This window comes from Neophocaena asiaeorientalis, unplaced genomic scaffold (genome assembly GCF_003031525.2).
Source record: "Neophocaena asiaeorientalis asiaeorientalis breed wild unplaced genomic scaffold, Neophocaena_asiaeorientalis_V1.1 scaffold59, whole genome shotgun sequence".
Taxonomy (NCBI): Eukaryota; Metazoa; Chordata; class Mammalia; order Artiodactyla; family Phocoenidae; genus Neophocaena; species Neophocaena asiaeorientalis.
This window is the reverse complement of record NW_020174268.1, coordinates 3822223-3844663: the sequence shown is the minus strand read 5'-3', so window position 1 is coordinate 3844663 and position 22441 is coordinate 3822223. Positions and strand designations below refer to the sequence as shown.

General features: G+C 40.4%; 1 protein-coding gene across 1 annotated transcript in view; it reads right to left on the bottom strand.

Annotated features, from left to right (window-relative positions):
* The window catches only part of LRRC63 (leucine rich repeat containing 63), a 44914-nt gene extending 34392 nt beyond the window's left edge, over positions 1 to 10522 (bottom strand). Inside the window, exons 1-3 of the mRNA XM_024755569.1 lie at positions 9238 to 10522; positions 2926 to 3603; positions 2380 to 2448 (exon numbers count right to left, since the gene is read on the bottom strand). Coding sequence (XP_024611337.1) covers positions 2380 to 2448; positions 2926 to 3603; positions 9238 to 9322 — 832 coding nt within the window. The 5' untranslated portion in view covers positions 9323 to 10522. The remainder of the gene's footprint in view (positions 1 to 2379; positions 2449 to 2925; positions 3604 to 9237) is intronic.
* Positions 10523 to 22441: the final 11919 nt, after the last annotated feature.

Below are 22441 nucleotides of genomic sequence, written 5' to 3'. Positions count from 1 at the left end.
ATAATTCTTATACCATTGCTTCAATGAGAAGAAACGAGGCATCCTAGACCAAAGAAAACAATGTTCAGTTGTTAATTTCTAAAACAGGCCTTTGTGCCCATTTCAGGTCAATCGATGTGAAAGTTAACCACAGAATGAAGAAAGATGTGTGATGTGATATGGAGATTCCTTGTCTTGTGGGAGGGGATGGAGCAAGAGGAATGGAGAATGAGTTAAGAATTAAGTCTGTGGCCTGCTTCCTGCCCACCCACACTTATGGGCTAAGCTCAAGCAGTTGATTTTTGAGTGAAAAGGAGGGAGATGGAGGTGCAGAGGTGGTTAGAAATTCCCTGAAAGATCTCTGAAGGATCTCAGGATGCTTAGACTTCCCTGGGAACTTTTCAAAGAGGGAAACACCAGAGTGGAATAAACTCCCTAAGTCAGAAATGGTAACATGACTTGTTTAGGCCTATGATGTGGAGGAGACCCAGTGGTTAATTTATGTCACAGACAGGGATAGGGAACTGCTGGAAGGGTAGTGTGCTCAGAAGGTCTTATGGTTGCTGTAGTTAATGATACTACAGTGTATATTTGAAAGCTTCTGAGAGAGTGAAGCCTAAAATTTCTTGTCGCAAGAAAAAGTTGTCAGGTGATGGATATTAACTGAATTTATTGTGGTAATCATTTCACCAGACTGTATATTCATGGATCAAATCATTATATTGTATACCTTAACTTTATACAGAGTTGCATGTGACTTGTATCTCAATACAGCTGGGGAAAAAAGAGAAAGTTTTATGGCTGGAGTGTTCTTCTGTGTATCATCTCCTACTAAACACATCTGTGAATCATTAATTTGTTATATTACTTTTTCTGTTCTAAAATTTGATATGACTCTAAGTTTTAAAAGCAGAAATTCCAGTTCTCTGATAAAATTCTTCAACTTTTTATTTTCTTCAACATAGTAATCATAGTTATTTTAAACTCCTTGTTTGAAAACTCCCATATCTGATCCTATGGTTCTCTTTCTTTTGCCTCTTTCTACTGGTTTCCAGACCTTTAATCCTGTTTTTAGGATGCCTTGTGATTTTTAAGTTTAATGCTGGACATTGTGAATGAAAATTTTAAAGGGTCTGGATAATATTATCTGTCTCTAATAAGTGTTAGGTTTTCTTTGACTAGGCAGGAAGTACCACTTTGATTTATCAAGGACCGGTTTTGACTTTTGTAGGGGATAACCTATTTTAGTTTTGTCCTTTCTCCTACAGCGTCATTCTTATTCCCAAGGCATAGGTCTTCTGGGTCTGCAACTGAAAGCCCAGTGTGTTTACCAAGACCCCTTCATTTCAGCAGAGCTTGAACTCCAATAATTGTCTTCGGTGCAACTGTCAAAATCTAGGCTCACTTCCTTAGCATCTCAGCTGATGGTTTCTGCTGTGTTTCTTAGCGTATTGTCCTGTACATGCGCAGCTTAGAAATCAGCCAACACTCTTAAGGGAGTTTGTATGCAGATATTTGAATTCAGTTCTCTCCTCTCTGATATATTACCCCTCTATCCCAGCTATCTTGTCAACTCTGAAGTCTGACTGCTATCTCCTCAATCCAGTAAAACTATCACCTTCTTTCTACCTGTGCCCTGTTCTCCAACACCACAAATCCCCTCAAGCAAAAGCCAAGGTAAATGTACAGCTAATTCAGCTTATTTCAAAGATGGTAACCACTCAAGTCATGCTTGCAAGGGTTACTCTCCAGTAACCTCAATGGTTATTTTATATATTTGTGGGCAGCTTTAATAACTGATTTTGGTGGGAGGGATTGTCCAATACAAGCTACTCAATCTTGGCTAGAACCAAAAGTCATTAGGTTATTTAAAAATCTGAATCTGATCATTCTAATAGCTGGAACTCCTGTGGGTATGTTTCTACTGCTTACTATTTCTGCTAGTTTTCATTCATTTTGTTTTTCTTTGTGTACCTGATAATGGTGAATTGTTTGCTACACACTGTATTTGTGAAATTGTTTATAGAAATAGTGTGAGATGTAGGATGATGTAATCTTTCTTGAAAGATGATTTTTCATTTGTTTCTGCTAGGTAACTAAGGTCAAAGCACTTAAAACAGTGCTGGCACATGGCAAGCAGTTAACTGTCATGATTGCATGTCTATCTTCTCCATCCAGATTAAGAATACTCCATCGTTTATGTTCCCAACATCAGTACAAAGTTGGGTTTATAGTCAACACTCTAAAAATAGTTGCTCAGTAAATAGCTTAAGGAATGGAAAATGAGGTGGGACATATGTGTGAATCACATATACACAAACACACAAAATCACAAATACTTTTATGGAGAGATAATCATATATACAATTTTTAAAAGAATGATATAAACCTAGCATTTACCTTCACATACGTTCAGCATGCTTTGCTTTGGGACACTTTCTACATGTTCATATTCTGTTACACGACTTTCTAGGAAAAAAATTTTAAATAGGATAATGTTTAAATCCGTGTGAAAATTCATGTTGAGGGTATTATGACTTCATTATAATTGTTCATCTTTTAATGAATTGAGGTTATCCATGGAAAAGTGCCCATGAAGGCATCCATGAGCACTGGCATTCTGCTTCTAGAGTTCATCTAGACCACCTTACGGATGACTGTTCATTCACACTCCTCCTTTATGTGAGCTTTTCTGATCCTTTGAACTGCTTTATCTGGTTTCCATCACCACCATCTGGGTGGAGTTCCCAGTCTGCCCTTGGCAGACCTGCAAGGTCAGGATTTCTGCTACTGCATTCTGCCCCATACATTAAATGTACAGGTGAAAAGGGATCCCACCATCCTGTTCTGCAGACCCACGGGGGAACCACCATATGCTTGGATGCCTTCTCTCCCTTTTGCTCTACTTGACCCCATTATTACAGACCATGTTCAGACTGGATTTACCTATCACAGACTGTCTTCGAGGTTTCCTTGGTAAAACCGGCGTCGGTATGAAAATGGGACCTGGAAAATCTTTAATATTTAGTGTCACCGTACGACATTGTAAACGGTCAGACTGCTGACTTTCAGCTTTAACAGGTATAGTCCTCGGTACAGGGATTGGCACTGTTGCACTTAAACATAACAGGGGCTGCTTAAAAGTATAGGTACTGCTCATTTGTAAAAACTGGTCAGAATGAACTTCCTTGAGTTTGGAAGTGGGCACTGAAGAAGGCGCACTTGGTAGTTTGGAGAACTCTGAGGAGAGAATCAGAATCTCTTTTAAAATGTTAGCATAAATATTTGTTATTTTTAATGGCTCTTCTGATTTTCTGGAACTTTCCATCTTGCTTGTTTCTTTCCCAAAAACTCGACTTGAAGCTGAACGACACTTGGGAAAAAATATGAAACCAGTAGCAGTCTCTGGAATGTGCCAATAGACACGCTTAGAAGATTTTGTGGTTGTTGAAATAGTAGTCACTCTTTTTTGTACACGATGATCAAGAAAGAGATTTTGAATATTAACAGGGGGTTGTGACTGATCTCTTGGAACGTCAGGAAAACTAGTTTTATCTCTTTCAAATGAAGCGGTTTTATCTGGAATGAACCGTACACGTGGTAGCTTAGTTTCACCAGTCTTTCCTAAACCAGAAAAAAAAAAATAAGGCAGAATTAGATTATGTTTATCAAGGTGTCAGGGGCAGAACTATTAACGTCTCAGCATTCATAGCTTTTCTTTATCCACTCACCCTCTCTCACCTTATAAAAACGTTTCTGTATACACTCACTCAGCTATCAGGACTTTTGCTTACCTTACTGGGATAAAGTTTGCATGAACAATTGGAGAATCAGGAAGGCTAAATTGTATTAGATTTAGAAAGATTAGGGGGCTACTCCTGGAAGAACAGAATGGATGAAGAAGAGTAGGACATAAAGGGAGATTTTTGAGCAGTTGCCACAGAAAACTGGCAATATGGAGAGGTAAAAATGACTCACTGAAGTTTCGCTATTTATCATTATCACTTCCTCATTTGAAACTTTCTGGGCAAAGATTTACATTTCTTTTCAAAGCCAGATATTAGACCAAGATGGCTTTGGAACATGATAACATGCTGATACTGGCTACAGGGTACCACGAGTTCACTCAGGTTACAACCAGAAGTATTCTTATCTCTCTTAGGTCCAGAAAATGCATTGTGTCTGCATTCTTAGGGACCTCACTATATCAAATCGTGCTTTCTCTTTCTTCTGTGACAGAATGTTAAATAACATTTTTGTCCATCATCTCAGTTGAGTACAATAAATGATGAGGACCTCAGCATTCTGATGAGAAGATAAGAGATTCATTGAGGCAAGATTTGCAAAGAGATGGCCAAAACAAGCCCAAGTCTCACCTGTTGTCTGTATATGAGAGATGGCTAGAGGTTGATCTACATTCGCAGAGAGGATTTCTTCTGAATTGAGCTATTGGCGTGCTATGTGTTTCTCCGATCTTCCCCTCCTTGTGGTGGGTAGAGGAGGATTTACCCCAACCTCAAACCAAGTGAGGGGGATTCTCAGAGAACCATCTACAGAGAACAGGAGTGTATGCCACAAGGAGAGGATAACATCTCATCACTCCCTGCCATGGTTCCCCCAACCCCCTTATACTTACAGAGTAACAGAAATGTATTGGCCCTCCCATTGCTGTGTCGCAACTTGTATAAGGCAAGAGAATCCTTGAATCTACTTGACCTCTACCTTCTGGCATTTCAGGGGGGTACAGAGACTGATGACGGATTCTCACCTTCACTCTTAACTCCTTAACTCTTTCCCACTCCTAGCCACACCTATGAAGATACCAGAAACTATGAGTTGGGGAAGAGAAGTAAAAGAACAAGATGGAAGCATTTATCATGCCCCTGTTTCCCTTGGCTTGTCTAAAAATTAGCAGACCTAGTCTGAGCTGGGAGAAAGGGCAAGGTTTAATTGCATGCTAGATGAAAGTATTGATTTAGATTGAAACGAGACAAGGCTAATAGATGAAAGTGACTAGAAAAGCCTCGGTAGAGAGATGTGTGCCATGTGAGTTTAAAGGGCAGTAGTAGGAGAAGGATAATGTTTGCTTCCTGCTTATATGGAACTTATCAAAGCTAGCTCATTCCATAAAATGGTTACACCACCATCTTCAACTTTCCTTTCTCTCTTTCTCATATTAAAACAAAACATAACATGAGCAAAATCTAGGTGATGTTAGGTGTGGCAGTGACTTTTATTCTTAATTAATTTTTTTATTGGAGTATAGTTGATTTACAATGTTGTGTTCGTTTCTGCTGTACAGCAAAGTAGTTATACATACACATCTATCCACTCCGGTTTTTTTTAGATTATTTTCCCATACAGGTCATTACAGAGTATTGAATAGAGTTCCCTGTGCTATTCAGAATGACTTTTTAGATATGACACCAAAACAACAATCCACGAAAGAAAAAACGGTTAAGTTGGACTTCATTAAAATTAAAAACTTCTACTCTGTGAAAGACATTCTTAAAAGAAGAAAAAGACAAGCCATGCACTGAGAGAAAATATTTGCAAAACACTCATCTGATAAAGGAATTGCATCCAAAATAAAGAGCTCTTCAACTCAACAATAAGAAAACAAGCCAATGAACACAGCTACTCCAGCTTTTTTTTCTTTTTTTACATCTTTATTGGGGTATGATTGCTTTACAATGTTGTGTTAGTTTCTGCTGTATAACAAAGTGAATCAGCTATACGTATACATATATCCCCCTATCCCCTCCCTCTTGTGTCTCCCTCCCACCCTCCCTATCCCACCCATCTAGGTCACAAAGCACCGAGCTGATCTCCCTGTGCTATGCAGCTGCTTCCCACTAGCTATTTTACAGATTGCCAACAAACACATGAGAGGATGCTCATCATCACTAATCATCAGAGAAATGCAAATCAAAACCACAATGAGGTGTCACCTCACACCAGTCAGAATGGCCACCATCAAAAAATCTACAAACAATAAATGCTGGAGACGGTGTGGAGAAAAGGGAACCCTCTTGCACTGTTGGTGGGAATGTAAATTGATACAGCCACTATGGAGAACAGTATGGAGGTTCCTTAAAAAACTAAAAATAGAACTACCATGTGACCCAGCAATCCCACTACTGGGCATATACCCTGAGAAAACCATAATTCAAAAAGACACATGCACCCCAATGTTCATTGCAGCACTATGTACAATAGCCAGGACATGGAAGCAACCTAAGTGTCCATCAACAGATGAATGGATAAAGAAGATGTGGCACATATATACAATGGAATATGACTCAGCCATAAAAAGAAACGAAATTGAGTTATTTGTAATGAGGTGGATGGACCTGGAGTCTGTCATATAGAGTGAAGAAGTCAGAAAAAAATATTACTGTATATTAACACATATATATGGAATCTAAAAACAAAAGTGGTTCTGATGAACCTAAGGGCGGAACAGGAATAAAGACGCAGACATAGAGAATGGACTTGAGGACACTGTGGCAGGGGTGGAGGGCGGGGGATGGGAAGCTGGGACGAAGTGAGAGAGTAGCATGGCCATATATACACTTCCAGCTTTCTTTCGATTAGTGTATGATGTATCTTTCTCTATCCCTTTACATTTCATCTATCTGTGTTTTTATATTTACAGGAAGTTTCTTGCAGACAGTATATAATTAGCTCTTGTCTTTTATCTACTCTGACAGTTTCTATCACTTAACTGGTACACTTAGACCATTCACGTTTTAACGAATTACTGACATCGTTGGCTTAACATCTACCACATTTGTAAAGTTTTCTATTCATTGCCGTTGTTTTACTTCTTTGTCTTTTTGAAATCTTCCACTCTTTTTCTGTCTTTTCTGGTTTTAGGTGAGAATTTTATGAGTCAGTGTCTCTCCTTCAGTTTCATTCCTTTCTTAGCATATCAATTATACTTATAAAATTTTTTTAAAAGTGGTTGCCCTAGAGTTTGCAATATACATTTACAGCGAATCTAAGTCTACTTTCAATAAACACTACACTGCCTAATGGGTATGGCGAGTATCTTTTAACAGAATAGTCCCAATTCTTCTCTCCATTCCTTATAACACCGCCATCATTCGTTCCATTTATCCTTGTGCTATAATCACCCAGTACATCGTTGCTATTCTTGCTTAGAACAGAGACTTACCTATTAGATCAAGTGAGATCACTTATCCTTCTCTGACACTCTTCTTTTTTTAGGTAGACCTGAGTTTCTTTTGTTGCTCACACGGTGTGGAATACTTTCTCTTACCAACCAATTTAAATCATTTTCCTTTGCCAAAGTCTACCTTAAACCTTATACAATCCATCCTTCTTGATTAACACAACCCATACTTACCGTTCTCATTACTTAATGAAACAAACATTTAACACCTCCCATGTGCTAGCTGTACACATAGTGCTGAGGGTACAATCACACAGCACAAACCTTACTACCATCAACGATCTCATGATTTAATATAGAAACTAGGCAGGTAAACAGTTACACTAGAGAATAAGAGCTCAGTAAGGGGGTAGATAGGGGATACTCTGGGACCATAAAGGTAAGCACTCTGACTGGGTGAAGAGAGAAGAGGTGCTTAGGGAAATCTGCCCAATGAAGATGATATCTGTCTTCTCAATTTAGACTTCCCTATTTTATTTATTTATTTATTTTTGCGGTATGTGGGCCTCTCACTGTTGTGGCCTCTCCCATTGCGGAGCACAGGCTCCGGACGCGCAGGCTCAGCGGCCACGGCTCACGGGCCCAGCCGCTCCGCGGCATGTGGGATCTTCCCGGACCGGGGCACGAACCCACACCCCCTGCATCGGCAGGCGGACTCTCAACCACTGCGCCACCAGGGAAGCCCATAGACTTCCCTATTTTTTGATACATTTCCCCATCCCCATGATTTCTTTTCTTTTTCTTCTAGTACGTTAAAATTCCACTTTTCCAATAGACTCCTCTGCCATCAAAAACTACATGGGTCTCCTCTATAATTAAACATATTTCATTTCACTTTCACTAATTCCTCAAGTCTTAGTTCACACTTAGACACTGAAATAATTAATCAACTAAAATCGGGGTAGAGGAGACTGAAAAGGGGAAAGAAGAGGAAATATGCTAATTTTACCATTGCTTGTAAGTAAGGAGTTAATAAATACCATATACAGAAATAGAGGATTAAGGGTATTATATAAAGTTATAATCATAAAAGTGGCTCATCTTTACTTCACAGCACTTACCACAGATAATTTTACATTTAGTTGTGTGATCAGATCATTGGATCTCACCAGAGGGTAACTAAGAAAGAGGAGTGGCAGACGTGGTTTTGCTCACTATTATATCTCCAGTTCTTAGCACTGTGCTTATAAGTACACTCAGTTCTCACGATTTGTGGCAGTTCTGTTCTGTAGTCTCAGTGAGCACTGAGTTATCCAACACTGAACCATTACTTCTTGGGAAAATACGGGGTTAGGTTCCTCCAAGCCTCTGGTCTCAACATTACCAGCAGCCAATCAATACATAACCTTGTTTTATATGTGCTTCTATTTCAAGACACTTTATTTAATATAGATCGTTCATTCATTAACATTGAACTCTCAGCCAACAACACTGTAACTCAGGCCTGAAGGAAGCTTCTCTAAGGCATATATTTTCTCCAAAAGGCACATCACAGCCTTCTTGTACTGTACTTAGGGGCTATTTTAGACTGTTAAATCACCAACAGAAAGTACAGAATTCAGAAAACATGGTACTAACTAGACCAGGAAAAGGGCAGTTATTTGTAATATGAGAGCTAAAACAAGAAGGCACAGCCATATCTTTCTTTGACCTCAGCTGGGAACATGTGTGTTTTCAATGCCCTGCATGTGTCCGAGAATTATCATATATACCCCCCTCCTGCACAGTTTCACTGTTATAAAAGGACTGAGAAAGAGCTCTATATACTGCTCCGAAGTGTTCTTCATGGTATATTTTGGAGCTAAAAAGACAAAATATAGTACAGTGTACTGATTGGGAGGTTACAAATAGATTCTAGCAGTTAGGTAAATTCACTCCTACAGAACCCACAAATGATGAGGATAAACTGTACTTGTAGAAATGAATTGGATGTTACCAGCTTACAACAAACATTTGTAAGTTGCTGGTTATTAGTGAATGTCCTTATTGTGATTCTGAGCTGTGCAGGTTGAGAGACTTCTGTAAAAAAATAAAGTTAAACATCTGAGTAATGCACATACCTGCACGGGCTTTCTTCTGACATAAAGACAGCTTAGGGAGATTTGGAGGTAAGGGTCTTCTAAGAAGTTGTGGATGGTTTTGCATTTTACTAATAAGCACTGTTTTTCACAGCTATTGAGAATTGAAAAGTTTTTGAATATGTTTGAATTGTTGCTGAAAAATAATTCATTCGAATGCAGATTACATCCTAATGAAACTTGTTCTGCACTAATACTATACTGGGTCCAAGCAGAATTCCTATAAAAGGAAAAGAGGGGAAGAAAATAATTTCTTAAAACTTCTAGAATCTAAATAAAATTTAGGTTTATAATTAATACAAAATTAAAAAATACATATACTGTTACCAATCAGGATCATTTTAAAATTTCACGTTAGCAAAAAGTTCAGTCAGTGTTATTTCAGCTAGTAAATACTGATTTTCCAGAACAGTAGAACTGACACTCATTTTTTTTCTACCTCCAAAATATTATCAATTTATAAATTTGGAAAGAGTTTTTGGTCAAAAAGGTGAGGAAGTCCTTCCATGGCCTCTGAAGACCCACAATACCTAACTCTTCACAGATAAGTTGTTTCCTTTCTGTAAAAATGACTTATTTTAAATTTCAGCCACTACACTTCGGCCATAACTATTTAACCCAAAAATAAAATGGTCTTCAGTATAATGAGATTTTCCAGGATCGCGGTCCCAATTAGTACTGTTTGAGAAATGACACCAGAAGATAGAACCAAATATGTGTGCTTAGTCGGGACAATATCAAAGTGCCTGGGACATCACTATTCCGTTGACAGTCTAGGCAGGTACGCTCTGGAGCTGCACAAATGGGCCGCTTTATACCCCCAGGATGACTTGCACACAGGCACTCAAGGTATGCTTCCTGGTAGTACGTCCCACTTGATGCCTGTAATTTTCCGTTCTCATTATTGGAAGAGATGCTTGGAAACGTTGGACTCGTACGCTCTCCTTTAGGGCAATCAGCTGCTTCTCAAAACAATCAGCTTTTCCTTTTTTTATCTCCTCTTCCTGGGAATTTAGGCAGGTTAAGGTCAAGTGAGGTCGCAGGTCTTCCCGCGGTATATGCTGTCCGGAAAGAAAGCACCCAGGCCACCCTCACCCAACCGCCAGGTGCGACCCGAGGCCAAGGAGACAGGCCCTAGCAACCGGAAACCGATAAAAGCGTCCCGGCCGCCGGATGCGCAGGCGCAGAGGGGAGGGCGGGCCGGGCGGGGCCGGGCGGGGAGCGCACCCGCCTGCGGAGCACTGCGCAGCGGGTCCCGCCCCACCGGGCGGCGCGCGCCGAGGCCATTCGCTTTGCCCAGCCGCTGTGCCGGGCTGCAGGAGAAGCCCGCTCCACGTGCACCTGCTGTACGGAACCCCGTGGTGACAATCGTTATTACTGTTTTTATTCTTAATGACAATGACCACTATTATGTATTTACTTTCCTCGCTTGCAAGGTGCTTAACTCGGGTGTCTAGGGTCCAGGCTGGCATTCTTTCATGCTGCACTTCTGCGCAGCCGGGTTCCGGGGCTGATTTTACAGGGCCCCCGAATAGCGAACATTCTGTTTTGTTTCTCTTCCTTTAATGCAACCTGTTTTGTCTTTCTGATCCTTTAAAGTGCCTGGATGAATAGGAAATGTGTAGGCATAGGGGCATTAAGGATCCAAGAAAGCTTTAAATGAAACCCATTTCTCACTGTCCTAGTTATTTGTTGTATCGTGTTGTGACTTGTGTCCTGTTGTTGATGAACCTGTAAGTACAGTGATCGATACATCGTGTGTGTTTGCATGTATGCGCATGTGTTTCTCTGGAGATTTGATGGAGAAAGTGCGAGAGAGAAAACTCATTAGGTAGGTGTGTAAATCCCAGCTCAGAAAGTGAAGTAGACGGAGCTACCTTCCAGTCTTGTGTTTTGTTTTGTTTTGCTTTATTTTGCAAGTACAAGTGTAGGAACTTCAGTACAGTTGTTGGAAGATGAGACTTGTGTGTAAATCTTTGTAACTCTGGGGTCTTTGAAGATTTACTCCCTAACCAAGTCTTCCTTTTTCTCCTTAGGAACAAGCATATATTTTTAAACAGTCAGTGAAAAAAGTGGAAAAGTAAAAAAGTATTTCCTCAGACTCTGGGAAATATTCTGCACCTTGTTTTCCTTTGTATGTGGTCTCTTTTCCTTGTAAGATAACTATGTCCCAATTAAGCTGCTGCTCAGCTCTATGAACTTATTCCACTCTTAATTGCATGGATTAATTAGCTTCTCAGAAAGCTAAGAAAGTTGACAATAGGCAGATCTGTTTGCTAGGTTTTGTCTCAAGTAATATTTGTTGTGCATATTTTGTAAGTGTGAAAAATGTTTATATTTTTAACCATGAAAAATATTTATGTTCCAATAGATAAATTGAGTCAGGTTCCTGTCCTCTTAAAAGTTGTTTGAACCGTGAGAACTACTGGGATTCAGTTTTACTGACCAATGCTTGGCCTTTAAAATTTGTACTTAGTACTGCATAGTCAAAATCAAAGCGATGCACTTATCAATAGTTTTTTTTAAAAATGCTTTGTCACACATGGAATCAGGCATCAGGCTTCATTCCCTGCAGATTTCTTCTAGCAAATAGCAGGCAAAACTAAGGCTGTTTAATATGTAACCTCCTTAGGTGTGAATGTTTTGTCTTCCACTACTCACTACTTCTGTTACTTAGCACCAAACATTTAGGTAAATGAGATCGTGATTATGAAAATTAAATTCATGGCTTGGTGTGTTTCATATGCATATATCAGTTTTTCTGACACAGATTACGTGCTTCATCTATGGAAATGATGTACAAGTGCAGGCCGGATTTAGAAAGTACACATCACATTCAATTTGGATTCTTTTACTGTTTTTATTTAATTTATTAATTTTTAAATTTGAGGGGGAAATATTGCTACCTCAGTCTCCTTTTCTTTTTTAAAAATAATCATGTCTCTTTAAATAATACAACTCCCTCTGATTTTAAGGGTCTCCTTCACCTGATACACAGTACAGTCATCCTTTTTGTTTGTCGCATTAGCTGTGTGATGAAGCTTTTCAAACTGAACCACAGCACTTTTAGCAGACTGTATTAAGGAGGCCACAGTAATGGTGAGCGCCAAGGTTGTATACATCCTGCGGTTTTTTTTGTTTTTTTTTTAATGTTGCTAAAATGAGATAAAAGCCTTATGCACAAGCAACCCTACGCACCCTGCAGGTAATGCTTTTGATTTTCCTAACGAGTGGGGAGTACTTGGGGAATCTCAGATTTGCTCTTGGTGAAAGGACACAGCTCTGTTGGAATGGTGCAGAAACTGTTGCTGGAAATCTTCTATATATAGAAAAACTATTCTCTATATACCGCTCTATTTGTTTGTTTTCCTTTTAAACAGGATGGAGGTTTACAAAATAGTTTGGTCAGTGTAGATTTAATTTAGCATTTTACTTTATGGAAATAACTGCAGTGATCTGTATTTTTGTGCTCATATTAGTTTTTTAGAAGTTCTTTTTAAAAAAACAGTTATTTTTGAGAGCACATTGAATAAACTGTTGAGTCCCCAGGGTAAACCAAGGCACAAAAAGCTTTTGAGAAAGAGGTATTTTCTTGATCTGAGTTTACCTGTTTTCTTATATATATACTGAGAAATGTCTTTACTCTTCACCAGTCACAGTGGCTTAAATGTATACTTTTGTTTCATGTGTTTTCATGCTGCTGCATAGAGAACAATTTTATATTTTCTTAAATGTTAATAAAGATATTTTGAAGAAGCTGCTTTTCTTTTTACCTCTCCTATCTCATTGCAAAGGCAAAAACTTCGTTTCTGTTCTTAATTATTTAGGGGCGGGTTATTTAGTTTTTCCTTTTTGTCTTTCATGATGATAGTCCTGGGATTTTTTTCAGAAAAATCATTATTAATAAGGAAAGGTCATGCAACCTGCATCATAGAATTAAGAAAAATTCCCAGACATAGTGAAAGAACAATGTCTATCTGTTATAAAAGCATATTCATGAATTCAGCCATTCATTCCAGAATGATTTATTGGAACCTGTGTGTAAGGCTCTTTGCTAGGTGCTAAACTTTAAACTTTATTAAAACAACATGTAATGATTCATTTGAGGCTTTATAATTTTAGACATTAAAATGAAATTTTAAATCTTTTCAGTCTTTATAATTATGACTACTTGAGGTTTTTAAATTTTTTTTAACATTTTCTTATTATGTTGCTCGGATAGAATACTGTTATGTATTCACAGTACCCCGAACACTTAGGAACAGTTCTGTATTTCCCTAGTTTCAGTGATTGTTTTAGACTGTCTGCGCCCAGCTGATACTAGATATCTGTGTATATTGTATGATTGTGACCTTCACCAGAAAAGGGCAGATGATACTTGTTTCCTTAATGTTAGGTTGACTAAGCAGCATTGCCTTTCATGCTGTGAGTGATGAAATGTCAATGGTGGTTACTTACCATGTGGAAGGCACTGGTCTAAGTGTTGATTTTATGTTTTATCTTACTCCACAGTTCTCACGTTAACTGAAAATTCTATGACCTGCATCATATGTCAATCCAAGGCAGCATAGCTCAGCTCGGCTGGGTTCAAATCCCTGGCCGCTACTTGATAGCTCTGTGCCCTTGGACCAGCTACTCAACCCATTAAAGCTCCTGTGGTCTCTTTACCTGTAAAACTGGGGTAAAATGGTACCTGACTCAGGATGTTGTGAGGATTTAGAGAGAGAATCTAGGTCAAGGACTTAGGTTCTGCTGGGTACAGGTGAGTCCTCATTAGATGCTAACCGTTAAAAACAAATAGCTCAGATTTCCTGTCTGCGTTGTCCCTGCTTTATGTGATTATAGTTGATGTTAAGCAAAGTATTTGGAGGGTTGAAGGGTGAATCCTGGGCATTTATCCATAAAGTATCACACTTGGTTTGCTAGCGTCTCTGGTATGTTGGTGAAAGAGGTCTGCACCTCTCAGATTGTGAACAAATGCAGTGCATGCTCCAGGGCAGGTCCCTACATTCTGTCACTGGTCCTTATACCCTTCTGGGCCGCAGAGGAGCCGCGGGACAGCTCATGCCTGAAAATGTCCCAGTGCAGTGATGTGAGTAAAGAGACCTTGACCTGTGTCATTCACGTGAGTTGAGTCCGTGAGCTGCTGTCAGCATTGACTGAGCTGGACCGAATCCATGATGAATGTCAACCTGTGACCCAAGGATGAAAGCCGCCTTGTTCTCGGTGTCCTCCAGGCCAGCTGGTGAGCCAAACAAAAGTGGAAAAGGCCAAAAGGCTGCAGTGTGTCCCTCCTCAGAATTGCTAGAGGGAAAGATGTTCTGAAAGTATATAATTTTTCTCAGGTTTTCTAAAGTGCTCACTGGACTTTGGGAGAATAATCTACTGAGTCCCTGGGACCAGCTAGGATTTAGTCCTAAACTTACAAGGAGTATGTGCCATACGCAGGAGGTGTAGGCGCTGTGTGCCTTCTGTTCAGTCCTCAAAAAAGACCTATGGGGCTTCCCTGGTGGCGCAGTGGTTGAGAATCTGCCTGCCGATGCAGGGGACGCGGGTTCGTGTCCCGGTCCGGGAGGATCCCACATGCCGCGGAGCAGCTGGGCCCGTGAGCCGTGGCCACTGCGCCTGCGCGTCCGGAGCCTGTGCTCCGCAGCGGGAGAGGCCACAACAGTGAGAGGCCCGCGTACCGCAAAGCAAAAAAAAATAAAAATAAAAAAAAATAAAAGACCTCTAGCATGTAGAACCATAGGTAAGCAGAAATGCTTTGTAATGACTTACTCTTCATTCTAAGGCAAATAGCAATTTATGATCTTAAACAGTAAATATGGTGGATTTGCTTTTCAAACTTACTCTGCTTTATGCTGACAGTCCTAAGTGTAATGAGGCCTGGGGATGGCAGGTGGGGAAGAGCACAGGTTGCCTGCACATGTCATGGTGCTTTATATTCTCCATGTTGGTGAAGAACTCACATTTCTTACACCACAACCGGACTAACAGAACCATCACTTTTGTTTCAGTGTCACACAGTGAGTTTAATATGCTCTTGACAGTTCTTCAAGAGTTACAACAATCTCAGTCCCCCCACCCTTATGTTTTGATGTTGGAGAGTATATCAGGATTGAACTTAGTAAATCCCAGGATACTGTTCCTTCATTTCCTCTGCCAGTTATTCCAGATGAGGTAATACCCTCCAATGGAAGAGATACGGTGTCCAGCTCTGTTCAGGAGCCATGGGGAAGACAGATCATGGGGCTTTGCTCTTCCCTCCACCGCAGTTCCAAGTAGAGCAACAACCCTTTTATCTGTTTGACATATTAATATGGCTCCGCTTAAGACTTGCTTTAAAGAAGAGGTTCGGTAACTACAAGAGATTTGCATGCAAACCACCAAATAGCATGAGAGTAAGTCTGTGCTCCTGCTTTTCATCAGATGGTACCTCATCCTGAATCATGGAGACCTCGCATGCCATTGCTGGTGGGGTACCTTCCTTGCACCCACGAACCCCACACTACCCACCCACCCGAATCAGACCCATGAGGAGACCCATAAGGAGATACCTCTACTCATCCCTTCTTTCAGTAGGAGCTAAGGAAACCAGACCATCCCCTTCTTCCCCAACACCCACTTCCCAAACCCAGACTCCTGGCATGGAAAAGGATTTGCATCCAGGGGAGTTGTACCTTCTCATATCACTTTGCCCAGGTGATCCCTTTTGGGAGGAGAAAAGCATCTCAGCCTCACACTCACTCTGCTTCTTCTCAGTACATGGTCGTGAGGCACTTGATGTCCCCAGTGAATGGAAAAGGGACTTATGGGGTCAGTGAGGAGCTAAGCTGATAGACCACAGTGACTGAAAGTGGAACCACAAGTATAACAAATCCAGCTTGTCACCATTTGCTTAGTAGGAGTTAGTTAGTTAGGAACCAGAATGGCCGGTTTTGCTAATCTTGTAGTGTAAGACGAGCTGTAATGAATTAGAGCAGCTGTGATTTTTAGACCCACACCTGAGGACTAGACTTGATCCAGAGTGGGGTTTTTTGTTTGTGTTTTTAAATATCCTCAAGGTTTTTATTTATTTTTGGCTGCATTGGGTCTTCGTTGCTGCGCACGGGCTTTCTCTAGTTGCGGCGAGTGGGATCTACTCTTCATTGTGGTGCACGGGCTTCTTATTGTGGTGGCTTCTCTTGTGGAGCAGGGGCTCCAGGCATGTGGGCTTCAGTAGTTGTGGCACGTGGGCTCTAGAGCACAGGCTCAGTAGTTGTGGTGCATGGGCTTAGTTGCTCCGCGGATTGTGGGATCTTCCTGGACCAGGGCTTGAACCCGTGTCCCCTGCATTGGCAGGTGGATTCTTAACCACTGTGCCACCAGGGAAGTCCCCCTATTTTTCTTCTAGAAATCCTGATTTAAGCATCTATCAGCTGTGTGTAAGAGTGTTTATTTCCCTTCATTCTAACTGATCCTGGGAATTAGTCAATTTTTTAAGCTTTGCTATTCTAGTAGGTGGGAAATAACATCTTATTTTAATTAGCATTTGATTATTAATGAGCTTAAACATCTTTTCCTCTGTTTATTACTGAATGTTTTCTATTATAAATGACTTACTCTAGTCTCTTGCCTATTTTTACATTTTAGTATTTATTATTCCCCCTGGTGATTTTGAAGGGAATCTTTGTATAGTATAGATACCTAATGTACCCAGTTTGTCTACCTCAGCTATTTAAGATGAGACATAAAGTGGTTACATATTTGGGCCCTAAAACCAAACAGGCATGGTTTGAGTACTGTCTCCACCATTTACTAGTTGTAAGACTTTGGTCAAGTTTCTCAACCCTCTAACTATTAACGTCCACATCTGTAAAATTGGGACAGTAATGGCGCCTACCCTACATAGAACTGTTGTGAAAATTAAATGAGAATGTCCTCAAAGTGCTTTAATACAGTCCCTGGAGTATTGAAAATGCTCAATAAATGTCAGCTATCATTTTTTCCCAATGATAATTCCAGAATCTAATAGTATAAAGAAAAGGCTACACTCCTGATCATTATTATTATAATTACATATAACAGTGACTTTCTTTGTTGCTAAATTAAACTGAAATGGATCTTGGTATCCGACGTGAAGTTTTAGGGGCCAGGCACTGGGATTGTACCACTGACACAGGAAGTAAAGATGAGCTCTCTAGTCTGCAGTGGGCAGAGAACTGAATCAAAACACTCTGAATAAAGTTGAGAGCCTCAAAACTGAGACCCATCCTCTGGAGCTAGAAAATCTACACCTTAGCCAGTGAAGTGTCAAGGAAGTTGACCATAAGGCTGGGCAAGAAATATACAAATATTGGGCAAAGTAGGCTCTCATGGACTTATTTTTTAAGGATGCAAGGAAATGATTCATCAAGATGACATGTCAACATGAGACTGTCTGTACCTAACAACATAACTTCTAAATACATGAAACAAAAATGGACAAAATTACAAGGAGATGTTATTGATACATTCATTTCTAAAATGGGGATTTTAAAAAAACACGTCTCTCAGTTACTAAGAGATCAAGCAAACAAAAGAGTACTAAGGATATAGAAAATTTGAATAACCCAATTGACAAGTTTGATCTGATAGACATATATAGATAACTGTATCCAATAACCAGAGAACACACAGTCTCTTCAGTACACAAGAAATATTGACCAAGATTGATGCTTACTTAGCCATAAAGAAAATCTCAGCAAATTCTAAAAAAATATTTTGCAAGTGTCTTTGTCTGTTCTGGCTGCTATAACAAAATTACCATAGACTGGTGCCTAATAAACATTTATTTCTCACAGTTCTAGAAGCTGGGAAGTCTAAGTTCAAGGCACCAGCAGATTCGATGTCTGGTGAGGCCCGTTTCCTGTTCCATAGATGGCTGTCTTCTGCTGTGTCCTTACATGATGGAAGGGGCAAGGGAGCTCTCTGGGATCTCTTTTAAAAGGGCACTAATCCCATTCATGGGAGCTCCACCCAAAGGCCTCACCTCCAGATACCATCACCCTGGGGATTAGGTTTTAACGTATGAGTTTTGAAGGGACACCGACAGTCTATGGCAAGAGGTATCCTAGTTTGACTAGAGAGAAGATGGGTAGGTAAGGCTGCAAATGTAAGTCTGGGAGAGACTTAAACGTCAGGATTTTGACAGGCAGAGAGCTACTGAAAGATTTGGAGCTGGGAATCCACGGGGATCTGCATTAAGAGATGTATCTAGAATTGAGACCAACTCCCTCCCTTAATTTTCAAGAGCTAATGAAAAAGAACCAGCTCCAGGTAATTCATGAGCTCATGCAAAGTGAAGGCCAAATGATGTCACTGAAGCCTGCAGTTGTTCAAAGAAAGCGAAGTGGGAGAACTGAGCAGAACACAGTAGACAACCTGGACGGTGAACACAGAAGAACTCACACAATGGGGGATCAGCGTCATGTTCACAAGGCGATTTAATTCCAGAAAATCACCAATATCCTCATTAAAATAATTTGGTTTTGTTGTTATTGTTGTTTTGAAGTTAACCTGATTTTGGATTTATACTTAGGCTCTGACGGCATTAGCAGTTTATGCCAAGTTTTATGGTTGCTCACGTAATAGAAATAAATACAACTTTGGGCGTTTCGGATAATTTTTCCAGATATTTATTCATGTTCGAGAAATTCTGGTCTAGCTGATGCCCCTCATATTTTACAGTTACGTAAAACGAAGCACAGAATCGTGACTAATAATAATAGTAACTATAATAAAAATTATCAAATACGACTTACTTTTGGTTCATATCTTGTATATTGGTCATTATGCTAAGTGCTCTCCATGCATCACTTCCTGTACACCTTGTAACTATGCTAGGCTGTGAGTGCTGTTTACTTTTCCCATTCTGATGAAAAAACAGGCTTACAGGGATTAAGAAGCTTGTCCAAAGGCACAAAGACAATAAACCTAGGAACCAAGTTAGGAACCCAGACCTTCGTAACTCCAGGGCATGTGCTGTTTATCACCTAGCTATACTGGCTTCATCTGGCCACACAAGTTGAAACAGCCAAATTTTGATCCAGGATCTCTTGACTTGTGGTCAGGTGTATTTTCCACCTCACCCCAGGCCTCCATTTCTTTGAGAGTATATAGGTGAAACCACAGAGTAGTTCAAGATCCTATTGCAAGAAAAATGTTTAATTAGGCATATCTACTGTGTCAGAAGTTTAGAATATTTAATCATATTTTTAATGTCATTTGGGAAAATATTTGACTTTTCATGGAGCCTCTGGAATGTTTTCATCAGATATTTGACACATCTTTCGTTTTCTCTGTCACCTGTAGCACAAACCAGGTATTCAGGTTTTGGACCAGATATTGGTCTAATAAGTATTTGTTGGGGGCTTCCCTGGTGGCGCAGTGGTTGAGAGTCCGCCTGCCGATGCAGGGGACACGGGTTCGTGCCCCGGTGTGGGAGGATCCCACATGCCGCGGAGCGGCTGGGCCCGTGAGCCATGGCCACTGAGCCTGCGCGTCCGGAGCCTGTTGCTCCGCAACGGGAGAGGCCACAACAGTGAGAGGCCCGCGTACCGCAAAAAAAAAAAAAAAAAAAAAGTATTTGTTGGATGGATGAATGAAAATCTAGAATCTCTTTTCTACTTATGAACAGGTTAGATTTCAGAAGGCTGTTTTCAAGTACACTTGTATATAAGTCTATAATGATGAAAGTGGACTGAAGTAGTATTTCCCGAAAGTCCCCAGAAGTATTTCCAGTAAAGATGGGTGTAAATCAACCAGTCCTGGAAAACTTTAAAATCAGGTCTGTTTATCTCCTTTGATAATCAATCTATCAAACATCTCTTCTATAACGGATTGTCTTGGTGTACTTTAAAAATCTTTTGAGGCAGTTAACCCTTCTCTTTGATGATATCTACAACTGTTTTAGTTATACCTTGGTTGAGGTCCTCACTTGATAAACCACAATATTAAATCAACCCTCCACTTACTCAGTACCTGCACCAGTGGAGATGAATGGGATGGGGAAGAAAACATACGGAATGCTTGTATTTTAAAGTCCATGATCGCTGTATTATTAATTATAAAGGAAATAGTACCTTTACAGAGGGGAACCCTGGCAGAGATCACGTGCCGCGATGCGATGTACTAAAAACAACACATCACTTCTGTGATATTCTTGCCAAAACTATGTACCTGATTTAAATTGTGAGGAAACAGACAAGCCCAAACCGAGGGACATTCTATGACTAGCCTTTTCTAAGGTGTCAAGGTAATGAAAGACAGACTGAAGAACTGTCCCAGATTACAGGAGACTAAGAAGACAACACAACTCGATAGAATATGGGATCATGGATTGGATCCTACTCCAGAAAAAGAACATTCATAGGACAGTTTTCTAAATTTGAAAAAGGTCTAGTTTAATGAAGAGTGGTGGATCAGTGATAACTTTCTGATACGGACAGTTATACTGTGATTATATAAGATGTTAACATTTGGGGAAGTTGAGTGAAGTGCACATGGGAATTCTCTGAACTATTTTTGCGTCTTTTTGTAGTTCCGAAATGATTTCAAGATGAAAAGTTAAGAAATTAAAAGAAAAATATTTTTTAAATGTAATCACTAGCCTTAGATGTTGCTCGGCCATCATACCCTCTGCCCCTGAAGCATTCACTCTTCCAACCTCCTCAACAGTTACTTCATACACTCTGCTTTCTCTTTAACCCTTCCATAGCTTCCCCCAAATCCTTCACTGTGAATATAGAGGCAATCAGAAGAATTTCCACAGCCCGACCTCCCAGCACCTGTGACCATTTACTCAGCTCTCTCTCCTGTCGTTGTAGATGAGCTGTCTCTGCTCCTAGCCAAGGCTGAGCCCTCTACTGTTCACTAGAGCTTATCTTTTCTTATCTTTTCTCTTATACGAGAAAATTGTCCCAGCTAATCTTCCCCCTGTCTCTTGCATTATTTTTATCTTTCTCTCTGCTGGATAATTCCTGGAATCATAGAAACGTACTGTTATTTCTCCTGTCTTAAAAAAAAAAAATCCCTTGAGCCCACTTCCCCCTTGAACAAGCTTCCACAACATTTCTCTTCTTCCCTTTATAATAAATCTTTTGAAATTTGTTTATAGTTGCTATCTCCAATTTCTTCCCTCCCATTCTTTTAGGGAAGCTCTCCAATGGGACTTTTGCCCCACTCCTCCACCAGACTGCTCTTACATGACTACTAACGGCCTCCGTGTTTCTGTATCCAGTGGCCAGTAGTTGTCCATCCTTAAATGACCACCAGTGGCTCTTCAGAGGTTGAGCCTTCTCCCCAACTTGAGATCTATCTTCCCTAGGCCTTCAAATCATTACCATCACCTGATTTATCTCCTACCTCACTAAGAGTTCCTTCTTAGTATGCTTTGCTGGTCCCTCTTCATTTTCTTAACCTTTTATGTTAGAGTGCCCCCAAAGCTCAGAGCCTGGTCCATTTCTCTTCTTTATCTGTATTCACCCTCTAGGTGATCTCATCCAATCTCACACCTTTAAATACCAAATATATGCTGATGACTTCAAATTTAAACCTAAAGTGTGGACCTCCAGACACTATATCCAACTGCCTATGCCACATCTCCTGATTGGATCCCCAGTAGGCTTAATGGGTCTAAAACTGAACTCTTGCTGTTCTCCACCCCCAAGCCTGGTTTCATCTAGTCTTCTCCACATCAATTAATGCCAGCTTCATCCTTCCAGTGGCTCAGGCCAAAGGCCTTGGAGTCATCCTTGCCTCTTCATTTTCTCATCTGCCGCAAAGAATGTCAGCAAATCCTCCCAGAGCTACAATAAAAATATACACAGAATCTGATGCCTTCTTGCTGTCTCCACTGCCAAGACCTTAGTCCAAGCCATCATTGTCTCTCACCTAGATTATTGAAATAGCCTCCCAACTGGTCTCACTGCCCCGGCTTTGCTGTCTTTTGGTTCAATCATGACAGCAGTCAGAGGATCCTTTTAGAACATATGTCAAATCTTGTAACTCCTTTGATTAGACCACCTTCCCTGCAATGACTTCCGGTACCACTGATGGTAAAAGCCAGCCCTCTGTGTGATCAGGCCGCCCTGACCTCATCTGCTACTGCTCTGCCCCTAGTTCTTGGATTTATCATGTTGCTCTTGAAAGTGACACATGCACCTTT